General features: G+C 33.6%; 1 protein-coding gene across 1 annotated transcript in view; it reads left to right on the forward strand.

Moving 5' to 3' along the window:
• The window catches only part of SAXO1 (stabilizer of axonemal microtubules 1), a 115,664-nt gene that overhangs the window by 76,605 nt on the left and 22,056 nt on the right, over positions 1 to 17,003 (forward strand). Inside the window, exon 2 of the mRNA XM_031961474.1 lies at positions 11,072 to 11,251. Coding sequence (XP_031817334.1) covers positions 11,072 to 11,251 — 180 coding nt within the window. The remainder of the gene's footprint in view (positions 1 to 11,071; positions 11,252 to 17,003) is intronic.

The raw sequence follows: 17,003 nt of genomic DNA on the forward strand, positions 1-17,003 counted from the left end.
ATTGATATTAAAGAGACTTTTTAGCAGTGAACAATATGAAATAATTGAAATTGCACTTCAATAATTTCCAGGTGGTTCAGTGGATAGAATATTGGACTTGGAGTAAAGAGGTCTCGAGTTCAAATTTATCCTTACACAATTACAGGTTGTATGAAACTGGTCAAGTTATTTAACCTCTCTTGCTTTAGTTTCTTTTCTGTAAGATGGAGATAATAATAACACTTACCTTCAAGGGATATTTTGAGTATAGCATGAGATGATATTTATAAAGTGCTTAGTAAACTGAAAAGCAAGGCAGCCCTTCATATCTCTAAGGATCATTTTCATGACTCCCTGCAAGGCTTTCAAATACTTGAAGCAGCTAGTAGTCATATCTTCTCAATATCTTCTGTCCTCCAGCCCTCTCCACTCTCCCCCAGTCTTCTTTAGGTTAATTAAATATATCCTTAGTTATTTAAACCATTTCTCACCTGACCTAGTTTAAAGTCTATCATTTTTGTCACTCTCCTCTAGAAACATTTGTTTGTCAATGTAAAATGTGGCATCTAAAATGCCACAACATTCTAGGTATGTTCTGATGAATCTATAGTGGATTTACTATTCCCTTATTCTTGACAATTTCCTTCTGTTAATGCAGTCTAAGACTTCATCAGTTTGTTAGGTTGAACTAACAGTTCATTTAAATCTCTCTTCCTCCCTGTACCCCCTCTCCCCGAACAGTTATTTGATGCTAGGTTTTAATACTTTCAAGAGTGAATTTTACATGTATATCTATTAAGTTTCACTGTGTTAGATGTTAGTTTGTCAAGAACTTTTTGGATAGTAGTTGGATAGTAGTTTGGAAAGTAGTTTGGATAGTATCCTATTATTTAGCTATTCTTTCTAGCTTTCTATTTTCTACAACTCTGACAAATACATAATTTATGTTTTAATTCAAGTGAACAAGAATATATTGCTCCAAATTATACTGAAGAGGCTTTCCTCCAGGTTGACATAGATTAATAAAATATGTTGGGGACATACTATTGAATTCACAAATTTACTCCACATTTTCCCATGTCTTTCACAGGAGATAATTTGCCTTATTATGGATTTACAATAAGGGATGGGATGGGACTAATGACTGTATGGTGTGCATGTTAATTGCCTTGGAATCATTCCAAAATTGACAATATCAACCAAGAAAGTCACATGTAATCAGACAAAGAGATGATTTTCTAAGGGCAGAAATGGACAGTCCTTTTCATTTCTCATGCATCATCTCATAAGATTAGCCTGTCCTCAGATCCCACTGTAATAGTTGTTTCTCAGAACAGAGCCAGTAAGGTAGAAACCTAAGGAGGACAATCAGTGTCTTTTAAAACCTTAAGATGCTCATTTATCAGGATGTTGGAATTACTTGCTGACATAAATAAAAAAAAAAATTCCTCCTCTCTGCAATCTGTACATGATTTTAGGCATTCATTAACAAAACTGTCAATGCCTCTGAGAATGGAATAATTCTACTATGGAAGATTTTTAATGGGACAATTATGAATAGAGTATCATCAGATTTTGGTACAAAAGAACTCAATCAATTAGCAATCAAACAAAAAAGTATTAAGAACCTACCATGTGTCCTGCACTATCCTAGACTCTTGGAATACAAGTAAAATAATAATAATAATTAGGGCTTTAAGGTTTATAAAGCACTTTATAAATATATTATTTTATCTTTATAACCACCCTAGGAGATAGGTGCCATTATTATCCCCATTTTAAAGATAAGTTAACTGAGGCACAGAAAAGTTAGATGTTAAGCCCTGGGTTGCAGCTAATAAATTTCCAAGGGCAGATTTGAACTTAGATCTTCCTGACTGAATTCAGGTCTAGTGCTCTACTCGTTGTACCACCTAACTGTAAGATGATTCCTTCTTGCAATGAGCTGACATTCTGCTAAGAGTGATGATAAGTACAGTAAGTACTTTAGTATTTATTATTACAATAAGTAATAGCCCCTCCCCACAAATATAAAGTTAATAATTGCAAAAATACACATTAGTTAATGAAAGGAGGATACTAGCAATTGGGGGGGGGGAGAATGAGGAAGTACTTCACACAGAAGATGGTATCTCAGTTTCATTTTGAAGGAAGAACCTTCAGAGGTTCAAAGGTAAGGATAGAGTGAATTCCAGGCACGAGGAGGGACCAATGCAAAGACAGGGAGACAAGAGAATGGAGTATTATGTGAAGAATATAGAGGTGGTCAGTTTGTCCAGATCACATCTACACAAGGGATAGTAATGTTCAATGAGACTTGAAAATAGGTTTTGTCCAGATTGTGAAGGACTTTCAAAGATAAATAGAAGAGTTGATTCTAGAGATACTAAGAAGCCACTGTTTTTGCTTGAATTAGGTTGTCAGATCTGCCTTAAATTTTATTTTGGTAGCAGTGTGTAGTACGGACTAGAGTGGTGACAAGGTCTATTGGGATAATCTAGATGAGAAGTAAAGAGAACTTTAAGTAAGATGGTAATTATGAGTAGAGATGAAGAGTCAGCTGCATGAAACACAAAGGGAGATGGTAAGATTGGAAACTGAATGGATAGCACAGGTGAGGTAAGTGAGGATTCCAGGATAAAACTGAGATAATAGACTGAGGAAGATTGTGCCTTTGGCAGAAATTCAGAATTTTGGAAAAGGAGAGGGTTGAGGAAGAAAGATTATGAGTTCAATTTTAGACATGTCAATTTAAAAAAGTCTCTGGGACATGCATTTTAAATGTTCAATATGCAGTTGATGATGTGAAACTAAACCTTAGGGGAGAGACCAGGTTTAGATATGTAAAGTGGGCAATCATCTGCATAGATCCTGTGGGAGCTGATGAGGTAACTATGAGAGCAAAATGAAGGGAAAAGAAAAGAGGATCCAGGCCAGAACTTTGGGAAATAAATGTAATTAAGGGGACATGAGATATGTATTATGATTTAGCAAAGGAGACAGAGAAATACTGATCATACAAGGGGTTCAGGAGAGAATAGTGTCATGAATATCCAGAGAGGAGAGAGAGAGTATCTAGGAGAAGGATGATTAGTAATGTCAAATATAACATGATAGGTTGAGAATGGATTAAGACTGAGAGAATATCTCCAGATTGGACAATTAGATCCTTGGTAACATTGGGAAGAATGGTTTCAATTGAGTGATGAGGTCAGAAGCCAGATTGCAAAGTGTTAAAGAGTAAGAGAAGAGGAAATGGAGGTAGTTTCCATATATATAAAATGAAGGAGTTGGAATGGACAACTTTCATGGTCCCTTTAAGTTCTAAATCTATGATTTTCTGATCCGGGTGCAAATATAGGTCATCCTTTCCCTGCAAATCTGATTTTCATAAAATTTCAGTGTAACTTATATTTATTATCATTTTCAGTATATAACTATTTTTTTTTCTTTTAAAGGAATTTTCATTTTAGTAGTGGGGCCAATATTTAGACCAAAAGAACAAGGTAATTCAAATAACTGGTAGTTTCATAGAAGATTAAAGAAAGGGAGAGGAAAATAAAATCAAGCTCAAAGTCAATTTCTCTTTTCTGTGCTTCCTATCATAGAGCCTGTGAATGAGAGAGCTGCAACCTGTAGGTCATCTCATTTCTTTGACATGGAAATCATAGCCAATTGTTATTTTTAGGTAGGCTATTCATTCCTGTTTCTTAGAAGAATATTTGCATCAGTTCTTTTTTCCTAGCTCCTTTGGTGAATAGGGAGATGAGAAGGTTAAAAAATTAAGAGAGCAGATATCAGAGGGCCAGGCAGTTTTAGAATTGTTTTTGCTCAATTCTTGTAGAGTTAACTTATCTCTACATGAGGACTTCTGGTTGTAGCAGCTGCCTGCTTTTCAAGTCTATTAAGCATGTCCCCTCAGATCATCATTCCTTCTCCCTGAAAGAAGAATGTAAATTTCTTGAAGGCAGGGATTGTTCTGTTTTTTGTTGTTCTTGTTTTTTTTTTTTTTTTTTCCTTTTGTCTTCCCCTAACACTATGGATACTACAAGTAGTATATTTATTTATTCATTTATCTATCTATCTAGTGGAATATATATTTAATATTTAATACATTTGGACATATATGTATTTCTTGAATTAAAATGAATCTCTAACATTCCTCTAACTTTAACAATCTAATAATATTATGGAAAAAACCCAACTTTTTTTTTTCACTTAAAATCTATCATTTTTCTTAACTTTTAAAAATTGTGTCTTTTAAAATACAAGATAATATCTGATTATCTCCAATGTTTCCTTCCTTCCTTGACTAGAGTAACCTCTTAAGCCATTGTAGTTCATCTCTCACAAGCCAAGGAGAATTTAGGGTTGGATTTCTTAATTTTTCTTGCACCCCTTTTGCAGGTCTAATTAAATGTATGCATATCTCCTCAGAACAATGTTTCTAACTGAATGAAAAAATAAATAGAAGAGAAACCAATTATGTTGAAATATAATTATCAAAATGATGTTTTAAAAAAATTCATGGACCCTAGATTAAGAATCTCTGTGTTAGGGATTTGATTTTCCACAAACTCTGTTTGGGGACTACTATTGCTGGTAAGATTTGCCTTTTTTCTGTTCTAAGGAAGCTCCTAATCCCCAGATTAGGGAAGGAGGAAATCACAGAGAATGTGGAGTTGATGTTACCATGATGACAATTCTGTCGTCTCAGATTTATGTGAAAAATCTATATGCCCATGAAGGAACCTGAGTGATTATAGCATGTCATTCACAATCAAGTTCATCCCCTATCCTTGGGGAAGATTATACTGGGCTAATAATCTTCACAACAGACCATGACAGCATTTGAATCAAGGGATTTAGAGCTAGAAGGAATTTTTAAAGCATTCCATAGATGAGGAAAACTGAATGTATACTGGATTCCGGATTCAGATCACAAAATTAGCATGGAGACAAACTATATAGTGATAGGGAGAATTCAGCTCTGAATATTTGATACAAATCTCATTTCTCTAAAAGGAAAAATTGCAGACAACCCCAGTGGAGCCTGCTGCAAGCTTCTTGGACCCTCACCAAAATAACAAAAGGCTCTGTTTGCTTCCCCTTCTAGAATCCTTTTCTTCTATGCATTTTCCCTCCTGAAGTTTTTGCTCTTGTTATAATATTATTGCCCCATATATGTAGTCAGGATGTATATTTTTGTCCTGTTTTATTTTCTTCACTCTGCATCAAATCACATGTCTCCCTATACTTCCTTGTTTTCTTCATATTTAGCATTAATTATGGTGCAATATCCTTTTGGATTCATATGTCCCATTTTATTCAGCCAACTCCCAAGTGTTGGACATATGGGTTGTTCCTAGACTTTTGCTCTTATGAAAAATGTTATGAATATTTTTTCTGCTTAGGTCTTTCCTTCCCTCAATAGTGTCTTTAAGGTATAGTCTTAGTACAGGAATTACTTTTAAGATTATGAAGAATTTTAGAATTCTTATTGTATATATTACATTATGATCATTGTACATGGAAGTCCCACATCACACATCAAACAGTAGTGTGATAAGGTACTGATTTCTCTACTGCATTGCCACCATTAACTTTTATCATTTTAAAATGCTTTTCTTACTGAATTGCATGTACAGTGATAGTGCAGCATTCAACATTCATATTTCTCTAGTTGAGAATATTACAAATAGTTATTGTTGATAATTTCTGTTGTTTTCTTTTGAAAACTGAATATTTATTTCTTTTAATCACTAGTCCTCTGGGGAATGAGTTTATTTGTTTGTAAAGTCTTATTGATTCTTTATAGAACTCGGATATCAAGTTTTAGTCTGAAGCAATTTTTAAAAATTTATTCTGGTTGTATTTTTTGTTGTTGTTAAGAATATTATTTTTGCACAACAAAATCTATTTTATTTCCTATAATTTTTTTTGTTAAAATAGATGAAATTTTTACTAGTCCATATTTGCAGCAGATATGATTGCATTTTTCCAAGCTTTTGCTGTTTTAAAAAGTCTGATTATTCATCCATTTGGAGTTCATTTTAGTATCATAGGGCTTTTAAAATTTTTCCGTTCATGATCCATTTTCACCCAAGAAATCTTATACTACTTTAGGTACATAGGTATATAAAATAGATATACAAATCAAACATTTACTGATAATAAATCCTAATTTCACAAACCCCATTTTCAGTTTCATGACTTCATGTAGGGTTACAACCCATACTTTTAAAGAAGCTTTTGTATATGATATTAGTTATGGTTCTAACTTTTTTTTTTTTTATACTGATATATATTTTTCCTAACTGTATGGATTAACATTTCCCTTTCTCATTGTTTTATGGACTTGGGAATATCAAATAAAGGTCTCATAAGTGATTTTGGTTCTAACATTGGATAATCTCTTTGGCACTATTAGTTAAATTTTAAGTTTTTTACATAGCATCAGTTTTGATAAATAGCACCTTTATAGAATAACTTGAAATTTGAAAGTACAAATTTTCTATCCATCTTTTCAACATTTATCATGTTATTTTTGTGTGATTATTCCTCTGTTGAAATTTTTTCATTTCATCTAATTCTATTTTTAGTCCATTGATTGGCATTTTGATTGGTATTATATTAAATCTATTGGGTTATTTTCTTTAGTAGTTTTGCTATTTTTATTATATTATTTTTTATATATAGTATGCATATGCACTAGATATCTCTCTAAAATACTTAGTGCAACCAATTAACAAGCATTTATTTATTTATTTTTCTTGATAGTATTTTATTTTTCCAAATTCATATAGTTTTCAACATTCGTTTTGTAAGACTTTGTGTTCCAAATTTTTTTCTCCCTCACTCCTTTACCTCCCCTCTTCCCCCTTCCCCAAGACAAAAAACAATCTGGTATAGGTTAAGTATATGCAATCATTTTAAACATATTTCTCTCTTTGTAATGCAACCAATTAACAAGCATTTATTTACTTATTTTTCTTGATAGTATTTTATTTTTCCAAATTCATATAGTTTTCAACATTCATTTTGTAAGACTTTGTGTTCCAAATTTTTTTCTCCCTCACTCCTTTACCTCCCCCTCTTCCCCCTTCCCCAAGACAAAAAACAATCTGGTATAGGTTAAGTATATGCAATCATTTTAAACATATTTCTTTCTTTGTAATGTTGTTCAAGAAAAATCAGACCAAAAGGGAAAAAACATGAGAAAGGAAAAAACAAACAGCAGCAACAAAAAGGTGAAAATGCTATGCTTTGATCCATAATCTCTCCATAGTTCTCTCTCTTTAGATGTGATTGGCATTTTCCATCTCAAGTCTATTGGAATTGTCTTGAATCATCACATTGTTGAGAACTGCCAAGTTTGTCACGGTTGATCATCACATAATCTTTTTACTGTGTACTATGTTATCTACAAGTATTTATTAAACACCTATTATGTATGCCAAACTATGGACACAAAGATCCTGGAACAAAAGCAATTATTTATAGTTTATAGTTTAATAGTATAGTTTATAGTACAACATGTAGTATGATTCAGGTAGAGAAGTCTATGTGCACATATACAGTGGGAAAGAGAACAAATATAGAGAGAATAAATACAAACCAAACTAGATTATTAAATACAAAATAGTTTGAGAAGGAGGGGGTGCTAGTAGTTGAGGAGCTTAGGGATGGGGGGAGCATCTTGAAGGAAGAGAGGGTTTCTGTGAGGGAGAAGAGAGGAGAAGAGATGTATACCAAACATAAGATACAGGCAAGGCAAAGAGAGATTTTAATTTCATTTAGTTGTTCTTGTGCATGTCTTTACATAGATCTTGTATATAATTTGGTAGTTTATTTCCTAAACATTTGATATTGATTGATTTTATCATCATTCAAAATAGCTTTTCTCTTTATATAAATATATTAAAGATTTTATTAGTAATTATAAAACTGATCAGGTGCCTCCACTTCCTTTCTTAACTCTATACTCTAGCTTTTAGCCTTATCATTATACAGAAACTGCTCTCTCTTAAAGTTAGCAATTATCTCCAAATCACTCATTTCAATGACCTTTTCCCCCTCCCTTCCCTGCCTTTGTGCCTTTATCTTTCAGATTACCTTCTGGCTCCTCTATGTGTAGGGACCTAATTATTTACATGTTGTCTCCCTGTTATAATGCAGAATCCTCCAGAAAAAATTGTTTTTATCTTTCTTTGTATATTGAAGCATTTAGTCTAATTGTGTACACCAAAGTACTTGTTAACTGACTGACAGTATTGCCTGTGTTTTCTCTTTTACAGTAGCTAACACAAATTCTTAGTCATAGGAAAGAAAGGAAAAAAAATTAGGTTTCAAAGTTCTTAAAGGAATGAGCCTTGTGGTTTTAAATTACAATTGCATTGCAAATATAAGTCAATTATGCAATGTGTTCATCCAGCTGCTAGTTATATTAACTTCTTGTAATGATATCCACTTTACAATATACACATGAATATCCAGAGGTCTTTTCACTTGTCTTGGCTGGAAACACTTTGCTAGACAAGAAATTTCTATGAAATAAATGATTTTATTTAGGTGATCTATTAAAACATTATCTTTTTTTTTTTTTTTTTTTTTTTATTTAATAGCCTTTTATTTACAGGATATATACATGGGTAACTTTACAGCATTAACAATTGCCAAACCTCTTGTTCCAATTTTTCACCTCTTACCCCCCCCACCCCCTCCCCTAAATGGCAGGATGACCAGTAGATGTTAAATATATTAAAATATAACTTAGATACATAATAAGTATACATGACCAAAACATTATTTTGCTGTACCAAAAAGAATCAGACTCTGAATTATTGTACAATTAGCTTGTGAAGGAAATCAAAAATGCAGGTGTGCATAAATATAGGGATTGGGAATTCAATGTAATGGTTTTTAGTCATCTCCCAGAGTTCTTTTTCTGGGTATAGCTAGTTCAGTTCATTACTGCTCCATTAGAAATGATTTGGTTGATCTCGTTGCTGAGGATGGCCTGATCCATCAGAACTGGTCATCATATAGTATTGTTGTTGAAGTATATAATGATCTCCTGGTCCTGCTCATTTCACTCAGCATCAGTTCGTGTAAGTCTCTCCAGGCCTTTCTGAAATCATCCTGTTGGTCATTTCTTACAGAACAGTAATATTCCATAATTTTCATATACCACAATTTATTCAGCCATTCTCCAACTGATGGACATCCATTCAGTTTCCAGTTTCTAGCCACTACAAAAAGGGCTGCCACAAACATTCGTGCACATACAGGTCCCTTTCCCTTCTTTATAATCTCTTTGGGATATAATCCCAGTAGTAACACTGCTGGATCAAAGGGTATGCACAGTTTGATAACTTTAAAACATTATCTTAAGCATGATAGTAAGAACTTATATTCACTTGGCACTTTTGGGGGCTTCCAAAGTGTTTTCTATAAAGCCCTGTGAGATAAATTTTTAAAATCCTACTATCTCCATTTTACATCTGAGGAAACTGAGCTGAGACCTGAGATTAGCTCTTCTGACCCTAGTTCCATCAAAGTCTTTACACTTTTCCTATGGTCATTGCAGAAGATTCAAAAAACTTTTAAGAGGAAAAGATTTTACAATGGAGATTAATAAATCAGTGGACTTTGTTCAGAAATCCATTTTTGTACCAAGTATTATATATATATATATATATATATATTATTTTTCCAAAGGACATACGATAAATAAAATATAAATTAATTTACAAGTATTATTGAATTCATAGAAGTTTTTGACATCCAATATTTTTCTTAACAAATACTATTAATAGTGCAGTTGTTTTAGAGTGATATATATGAGAGTCTGTAAAATCTTTTTACGTTAAAAAGATTTGAAACCTATGTAGCTAGCAATAGAAGGATGCAGAAAATTAGGAAGAAAATTTTATTATATTTGTATACAATTAGAATAGAATACAATGACCCTTCAGAAATAGAATAACATGACCCAATTCCTAATGTAATGAACAAGTTAATGATATGATAGAGTTGAAAAATATTTTTACCATCTTGCTGCAAACAGGCAGTATACTGTAATGGATATCTGGAACTTAGAATCAGGGAGAATCACCTGAGTCCTAATTCCACCTTAGATCTTTTTTGGTTGTATGACCCTAAGCAAATCACTTAAACTCTCAACCTCAGTTTTCTTCATTGTACACATTAGAGTGTTTGACTTCCCAGCCACCAAGTTTCCTTCTAGTTCCTAATGATTCTGTAAATGAGTAAAAGCAGACATAATCACATTATCCCTCAGACTTCTTTGAATGCTAACATTTCCAAAAATTTTGATTTACATAGTGTTATATTGAATTTAGAATTAATTTTTAGATTAATTTTTATTTTTAATATTTTAATTTTAAAATATTAATATAATTAATAATTAGATTAATATTTTAATTAGATTCTAATGTAATTTTTAAAAATTAATTTTTCTTCTATCATTAACACACTTTTGTTTTAGGGTTTAGATCTGTCAAGGACCTTAGAGATTGCTGAGAGTCTAAATCAACCAATTCTTCCACTTTGAAATGACTTACCCATGGTGGCACAGTGGCAGAGCTGGCTTGCAAACCTGTCTAAACTCTCAATCAAGGGCAATTTTTCATGGCACTGTGTAGTCTCCTTTTGAAGGTCACACTTTGGCTGGTGTACTTGAATTCATAGCCTTTAGTAATAGTCCCACTATAAAATTTTTTCTTCTAACTGTTTCAATAGTAACTGCTTCAATACTTTGCAGATAGCTAGGCAAATTACTGTATACTTTAGTCTGTATCCATAAAATGAGAGAATTATACTCAACGATTGCTACAATTCTTTTTTACCTTAGTAAATTGTCTTCTCAGTAGATCAATAGCCTTGGCTAAACATAATTTAGTAGCCTTTATTAACCTTCTGCTGGTGATGATGACCCTTTCTGAATTGTTTCATTGTCTATGAATTGCCAATAAAGAGCCTTTCCTCCTTTCCAAAAATTTAACCGCTTGAAGCCTTCAAGTATCTCAAATATTAATGGAATAATTAATTTCTCTGCTTTCCTTTTTAGGCGCCATCGTTGCCCACACATTCCCACCAAGATTTACAAACAATCAGAGAACAAATGCATTCTTACAGAGTATGCAGATAATTATCCTACCTATCAGTTTTATCAACCAAGAGAATCCTTCAAACCCAAGTTAGAATATCAGAAAGGATCTTTGCCAATGGAGGCCCTCTCCACAGCAAGGTAAGACACTGTAAACATCTTTGGTTTTTTTGTAGGGGAAAAATGAATACTAGGATTGTTATTATTTTTTTATAGCTTTTTATTTACAAGTTATATGCATAGATAATTTTATAGCATTGACAATTGCCAAACCTTTTGTTCCAATTTTTCCCTTCCTTCCCCCATCCCTTCCCCCCATGGCAGGTTGACCAATACATGTTAAGTATGTTAAAGTATAAATTAAATACAATATAAGCATATATGTCCTAACAGTTATTTTGTAGTACAAAAAGAATCGAAGTTTGAAATAGTGTACTATTAGCCTATGAAAGAAATCAAAAATGCAGGTGGACAAAAATAGAGGGATTGGGAATTCTATATAATGGTTCATAGTCATCTCCCAGAGTTCTTTCGCTGGGTGTAGCTGGTTCAATTCATTACTGCTCTATTGGAGCTGATTTGGTTCATCTCATTGTTGAAGAGGGGCCACATCCATCAGAATTGATCATCATATAGTATTATTGTTGAAGTATATAATGATCTCCTGGTCTTGCTCATTTCACTCAGCATCAGTTCATGTAAGTCTCTCCAGGACTTTCTGAAATCCTCCTGCTGGTCATTTCTTACTGAATAATAATATTCCATAATATTCATATAGCACAATTTATTCAGCCATTCTCCAATTGATGGGCATCCACTCAGTTTAGGATTATTCTTGTAAAAGAATCTTTGGAGATTCTCCTGTTATTAGGGAACCTTCACATCTGTTATCCATAATCTTTTAAGATGAATTTGAGGTTGCTCAGACCACCTAGTTGTCTGTGGCTATAGTTATGTTTCCTGAGAAAAGCCTGATCAAAAAATGAGGACTATGCTTTGAAGGATGAGGTTGTAGAGGTTCTAATAATATTCTACTAATAAAATTGCCTAATAGGGCATTTAAAGTTTTCATGTAGTCTGGATAGCAGAGGACCAAATTCCCTGCTTAGGCAGAACAGTCTTGAGCTGGACTTCCTGTTTCTGCTTGGAGAGGAGTGTCATGAAAATGTACTGTATCAAAATCTGTTTATTTTATGGGTTGGAAGCATAGTAAAGTCTCTTAAGAGAATTCTGGCAAAAACAGAAACAAACAAAAAAAATACACAGAAAAACTTGCTTTTGCAACAGATTTTCCCTGTGTAGATTCAGAAAGTAGAAAGTCAGACAATTGAGGCAGAAGTGAACGTGGGATTGATGAAACCATGAAGTGTGATATAGTGGTTGAGGCATTTCATTGAGAGTTAAAAGACCTGGCTTCTAATCTTGGCTCTGATTCATTTTTCTTTTCCATTCATTTATTTATTCATTCATTTATTCATTCATCCATCCATCCATCCATTTATTCATTTATTTATCAATTTATTTACTTTATCATAAATTAAATAGAAAATAGGAAAAAAAGAACTTTGCTATGGACACAATATAATATTACAAAGGATTCAAAATATAAAACAATAAATTTCCATTTCAAGAAAGCCAATATAATAAATACTACAAATTCTATTCATAGCTGTCCATCTTTTCTTTGCTTCCTTGTATGTTTCTTTGTTTTCTGCTGTGCATGTTTTATTTTCCTTCCTTTTTCCTCCCTGCCCCTTAAGGTTACAATTAAATGTGGATATATTTTCATATAGATACATATATATATGTGTGTATATACACATACATATATATATTCATATATATGCACACATACATATAAGCTCTGATTCTTAACTAATTGTAAGATTCTGAGCAATTTTCTGAATTTCAATTTCTTTTATAAAGTGAGAAAAATGTTTACAGTATGTGACTCAAAGGAAAGCACATTGTAAACTTTTAAAGTGCTGCGTGTGCATTATTATTGTGATAATAGTGGAATGGAAGAAAGACATCAGATCCATAAAATATTTTGAGAATGGTCAAAGAAGAGCACTCAAATCAGGGCAGTTCCAGAAGTTAGCATGAAAATGAAGGGGGCTTACACTGATTAAGATACTTTTTATTTGATTACTTTCAGTTTGTTCTCAAAAACTATTTGAGCACTGGACTGAGAATATTCAACTCTGTGTTTGGACACATTTAGTGACAGCTAAATTTAGTGGCCCCTCTTTCGACTTATGGTCAGTTGATAGAATAATTAGCAGAGGTAGAACTCTATTTTTCAAGGAAACTATAAATGATCCAATCCAAAAACCAGTGATTAAGCATAAGGCATGGGAGATAAGAAAAAAAAGAAACAACATTCCCTGTTTTCAGGGAGATTATATTCTATTAGAAGATTTATACAAGTAACTGATTATCTCTGGACAAGTAGATGACTCAGTAGATAGGATTGCCAGGCCTAGAGTCAGGAGGACCTGAATTTAAATCTGGCCTCAGATAGTTACTAGCTGTGTAATCCTGGGCAAGTCACTTAATCCTCTTTGCCTCAGTTTTCTCATCTGTAAGAAGAGCTGGAGAAGGAAAAGGTATCTTTGTTAAGAAAGCCCCAAATGGGGTCACAAAGAGTTGGAACGTCTGAATTGAACAACAACCAATATCTTGAGGAGAGAGAGAATCCTAACAATGTTTTTTCTGCAGAAAACAGGAAAGGCATTCTGTGGAGCAAGCATTAGAGTTAAATCTTGAAGGTAAGCATTCTGAGAAGTGAAAGGGAAGGAGAATACTTTAGGGATTGGGGGAATAATTTATAAAAGATAGTAAATGGAATTCTGAATTGGGGGACCAACAAATAGGTCAGTTTGGTTAGAGCATATGCTACACATTGGGAAGTAGTATGGACTAAATCTAGAAAGGTAGATTGGAATCTGATTGTGTAGGACTTTAAGTGCCAAGCTGAGGAATTTGTATTTTGTCTCAGGGGCAATAGGTAGCCACAGAAACTTATTGAAAGGCATTGTGGTTTATTTGGTAGAATGGTCAGACCACATCTGCACAACTGACTTCAGTTATGGGAGCCACATTTAGGGAGGATGCTTTTTCCCCCAGTAGTATTTTATTTTTCCAAATACATGCAAATATGGTTTTCAACATTCACCTTTGCAAAACCTTGTGTTCCAAATTTTTCTCCCTCTCCTCTCCTCCTCCCTATCCTAAGCAATGTGATAGGTTAAAAATATGCAATTCTTCTAAATATATTTTAGGGAACATGTGGATTAAGCTGAATGGTATTCAGAAGTCCAGTCTTGAGAGTTTGTCTTATGTAGATAGATCTAGAGATGTTGAGCCCAAAGATGATAAGACTCAGGGGAAACCCAAGTTCAAATCTGGCCTTAAGACATTTAACACTTACTGGCTGTGCAGCCCCAGATAGATCACTTAACCCCAATTGCCTTGCCAAAAAAAAGAGAAGAGAATGAAGGACAAATGATAACAGTTAACACTTGTATGTGATAAATCCTGGGGCTACAAATACAAGCAGAAAAGGTGATCCCTTATGCTCAAGGAGATTCTGTTCTAATGGAGTAAGACAACACACAAAAAGGAATTGAAAGGGGATAGGGAAGAGTACCTAGAAGAGAGCAATTACCCTATTGAGAAGGAGGAGAAGGAAGGTTATAAGAGTGAGTTGAGGTGCAAATGAGGAGAAATGTGGCTGGAGAACTTCTTAACACGGCAGCCCCTCTAAAAAAGGAGTCACCAGTGAGAACAGGGCTTTAAATGGGATGCCAATTATTGAGAGGAATATGAGTCAATCACATGATCCTATGATCTAGGTCTTATCATTCTGAAAAATCAAACCCATTTCTCTCTTAAACCCCACAGAGTCAGAAGCCATAATCCTTACCTTGGAAAAAAGGGGTGTTTAAGAGAAAGGAAGAGAAAATAAAGTTTTATATATTGGTTGGGAAGTGATAACTCAGCTTGCTTCATATATTCTTTTTCTTCTTGCTGTTTACTTAGCATCTTCTTTCTCTTATCCCTCTGGATGAAGAAATTTCTCCAAGGGAGTCTCACCAGCCAAACTTAGTTATATGGAATCATAAAAAGATGAGGAAAAAACAAAACAATCTTTTCACAGAAATGTAACCACTGGGACATGTACTTGAGTTTAACATTTGAACAGAAGTCATTTTATATATTCTAGGGAGAACTTGGGGGTGTTGGTCAGGAGAGAAAAGGAGGGGAATTTTTTCTTTGGAATGTAAGAGGAGGCAGATGTTATCAATCATGTGGTATCTCAGAGGTCACTAAAAATTGAGAGTTCTCATTGTATTTAAAATTTCAGCCAAAAGACAAACTCTGCAAGTATCAATTGGAAGCATACAGTTTATAATTCTATAATTCCTGCCCTAGAAAGTCAGGGGAAAAAATTTCTGAGAGGTCTTTGTAGTGGTCTATAAACAGAGATGAAAAGGGCAACCCATATATTTTGGGAAGACATGCTCAACCCACCTCACTCTGTAAGCCCTAAATTGAATTTTTCTGGTTACCTGTAAAATGAAAATTTCCCAGTAAATGATTTTAAATTATTCATTATTCATGTTATTTATTTTCATTTTTTAATAGAAGCTTTTTTATTTTCAAAACATATGCAAAGATAATTTTTCACCATTGACCCTTGCAAAACCTCGTGTTTCAATCCCCACCCCTTTCTCCTCAACCTCTTCTCCTAGATGGCAAGTAATCCAGTATATGTCCAACATATCGTAAAGAGCAATAAATATCTATACAGTTTTGAATTGAAACAAAACCTAGCAATTTTCCATACACATAGAAATATGACCTAAATTAACATTTGGCCAAAGGACATTGAAGCATTTTCAAAACTGAACCCTTAAATGATTAAAGGGACTATACACACACACACACACACACGCATACACACACACACATTCACACACACATTACAAGCTGTATATAATGGAAAGACTAAAAGATTTGGTAGCTGAGAAGCTATTTAAATCCTGGATTAGTCACTTATTTGCTGAAGGATTTTGGGCAACTCACTTACTGAATCAATAAGTAATTTAGCATTGATTACTACCTTGCCCACAAAGATTGGTATAGTCAAAGTTATGGTTTTTCTCGTAGCAATGTATGGTCTTGAAAGTTGGATTATAATGAAATCTATGCTTTCAGATTGTGATACTGGAGAATACTTTTGTGAATTCCTTGTAAAGAAGGGAGATAAAATCAGTCAATACTTAAAGAAATTAATTCAGGCCATTTATTGAAATGTCAAATAGTAAAGCTGAAGCCTGAAACCAAGTAGATTATATATCTCCTCTCTCCCAATGGGTTTAGGGGATGTTTATTGTTCTCTGCAAATGTCTCCAGCTCCCTCCCATGGTATTTCTCCAAGTTTAGAAAGTTCTCTGCACCACAGTTCCATTTGGCCACTAACAGAATAGCTTTTATGAAGAAATATTTGCTTCAAAAGTTAAAATTACAATTATAAACTTACCTTCCCAATATGTGGGAGGCATAAATTCTCCTTCCCTTTTGTATCAGCTCAGAAGGGAAAAGGATTAGGTTTATTGTTTAGCCTCATTTGTATAGACCAGGGCTTCTTAAACTTTTTTCATCCATGACCCCTTTTCACCGAAGAAATTTTACATAATCTCTAATATATAGGTATATAAAATAGGTATGTAAATCAAATATTTACTGATAATAATTTTGTGACTCTCACATTCAGTTTTAAGATCCCAAATGGGGTTGCAACCCATAGTTTAAGAAGCAGGGCATAGAGTACAGTAACATTCCAAGCCTGAAATTTCTTTTGGGGTCATGTATCAGGCACCCTGGC

The sequence above is a fragment of the Sarcophilus harrisii genome, chromosome 1 (genome assembly GCF_902635505.1).
Source record: "Sarcophilus harrisii chromosome 1, mSarHar1.11, whole genome shotgun sequence".
Lineage (NCBI taxonomy): Eukaryota > Metazoa > Chordata > Mammalia > Dasyuromorphia > Dasyuridae > Sarcophilus > Sarcophilus harrisii.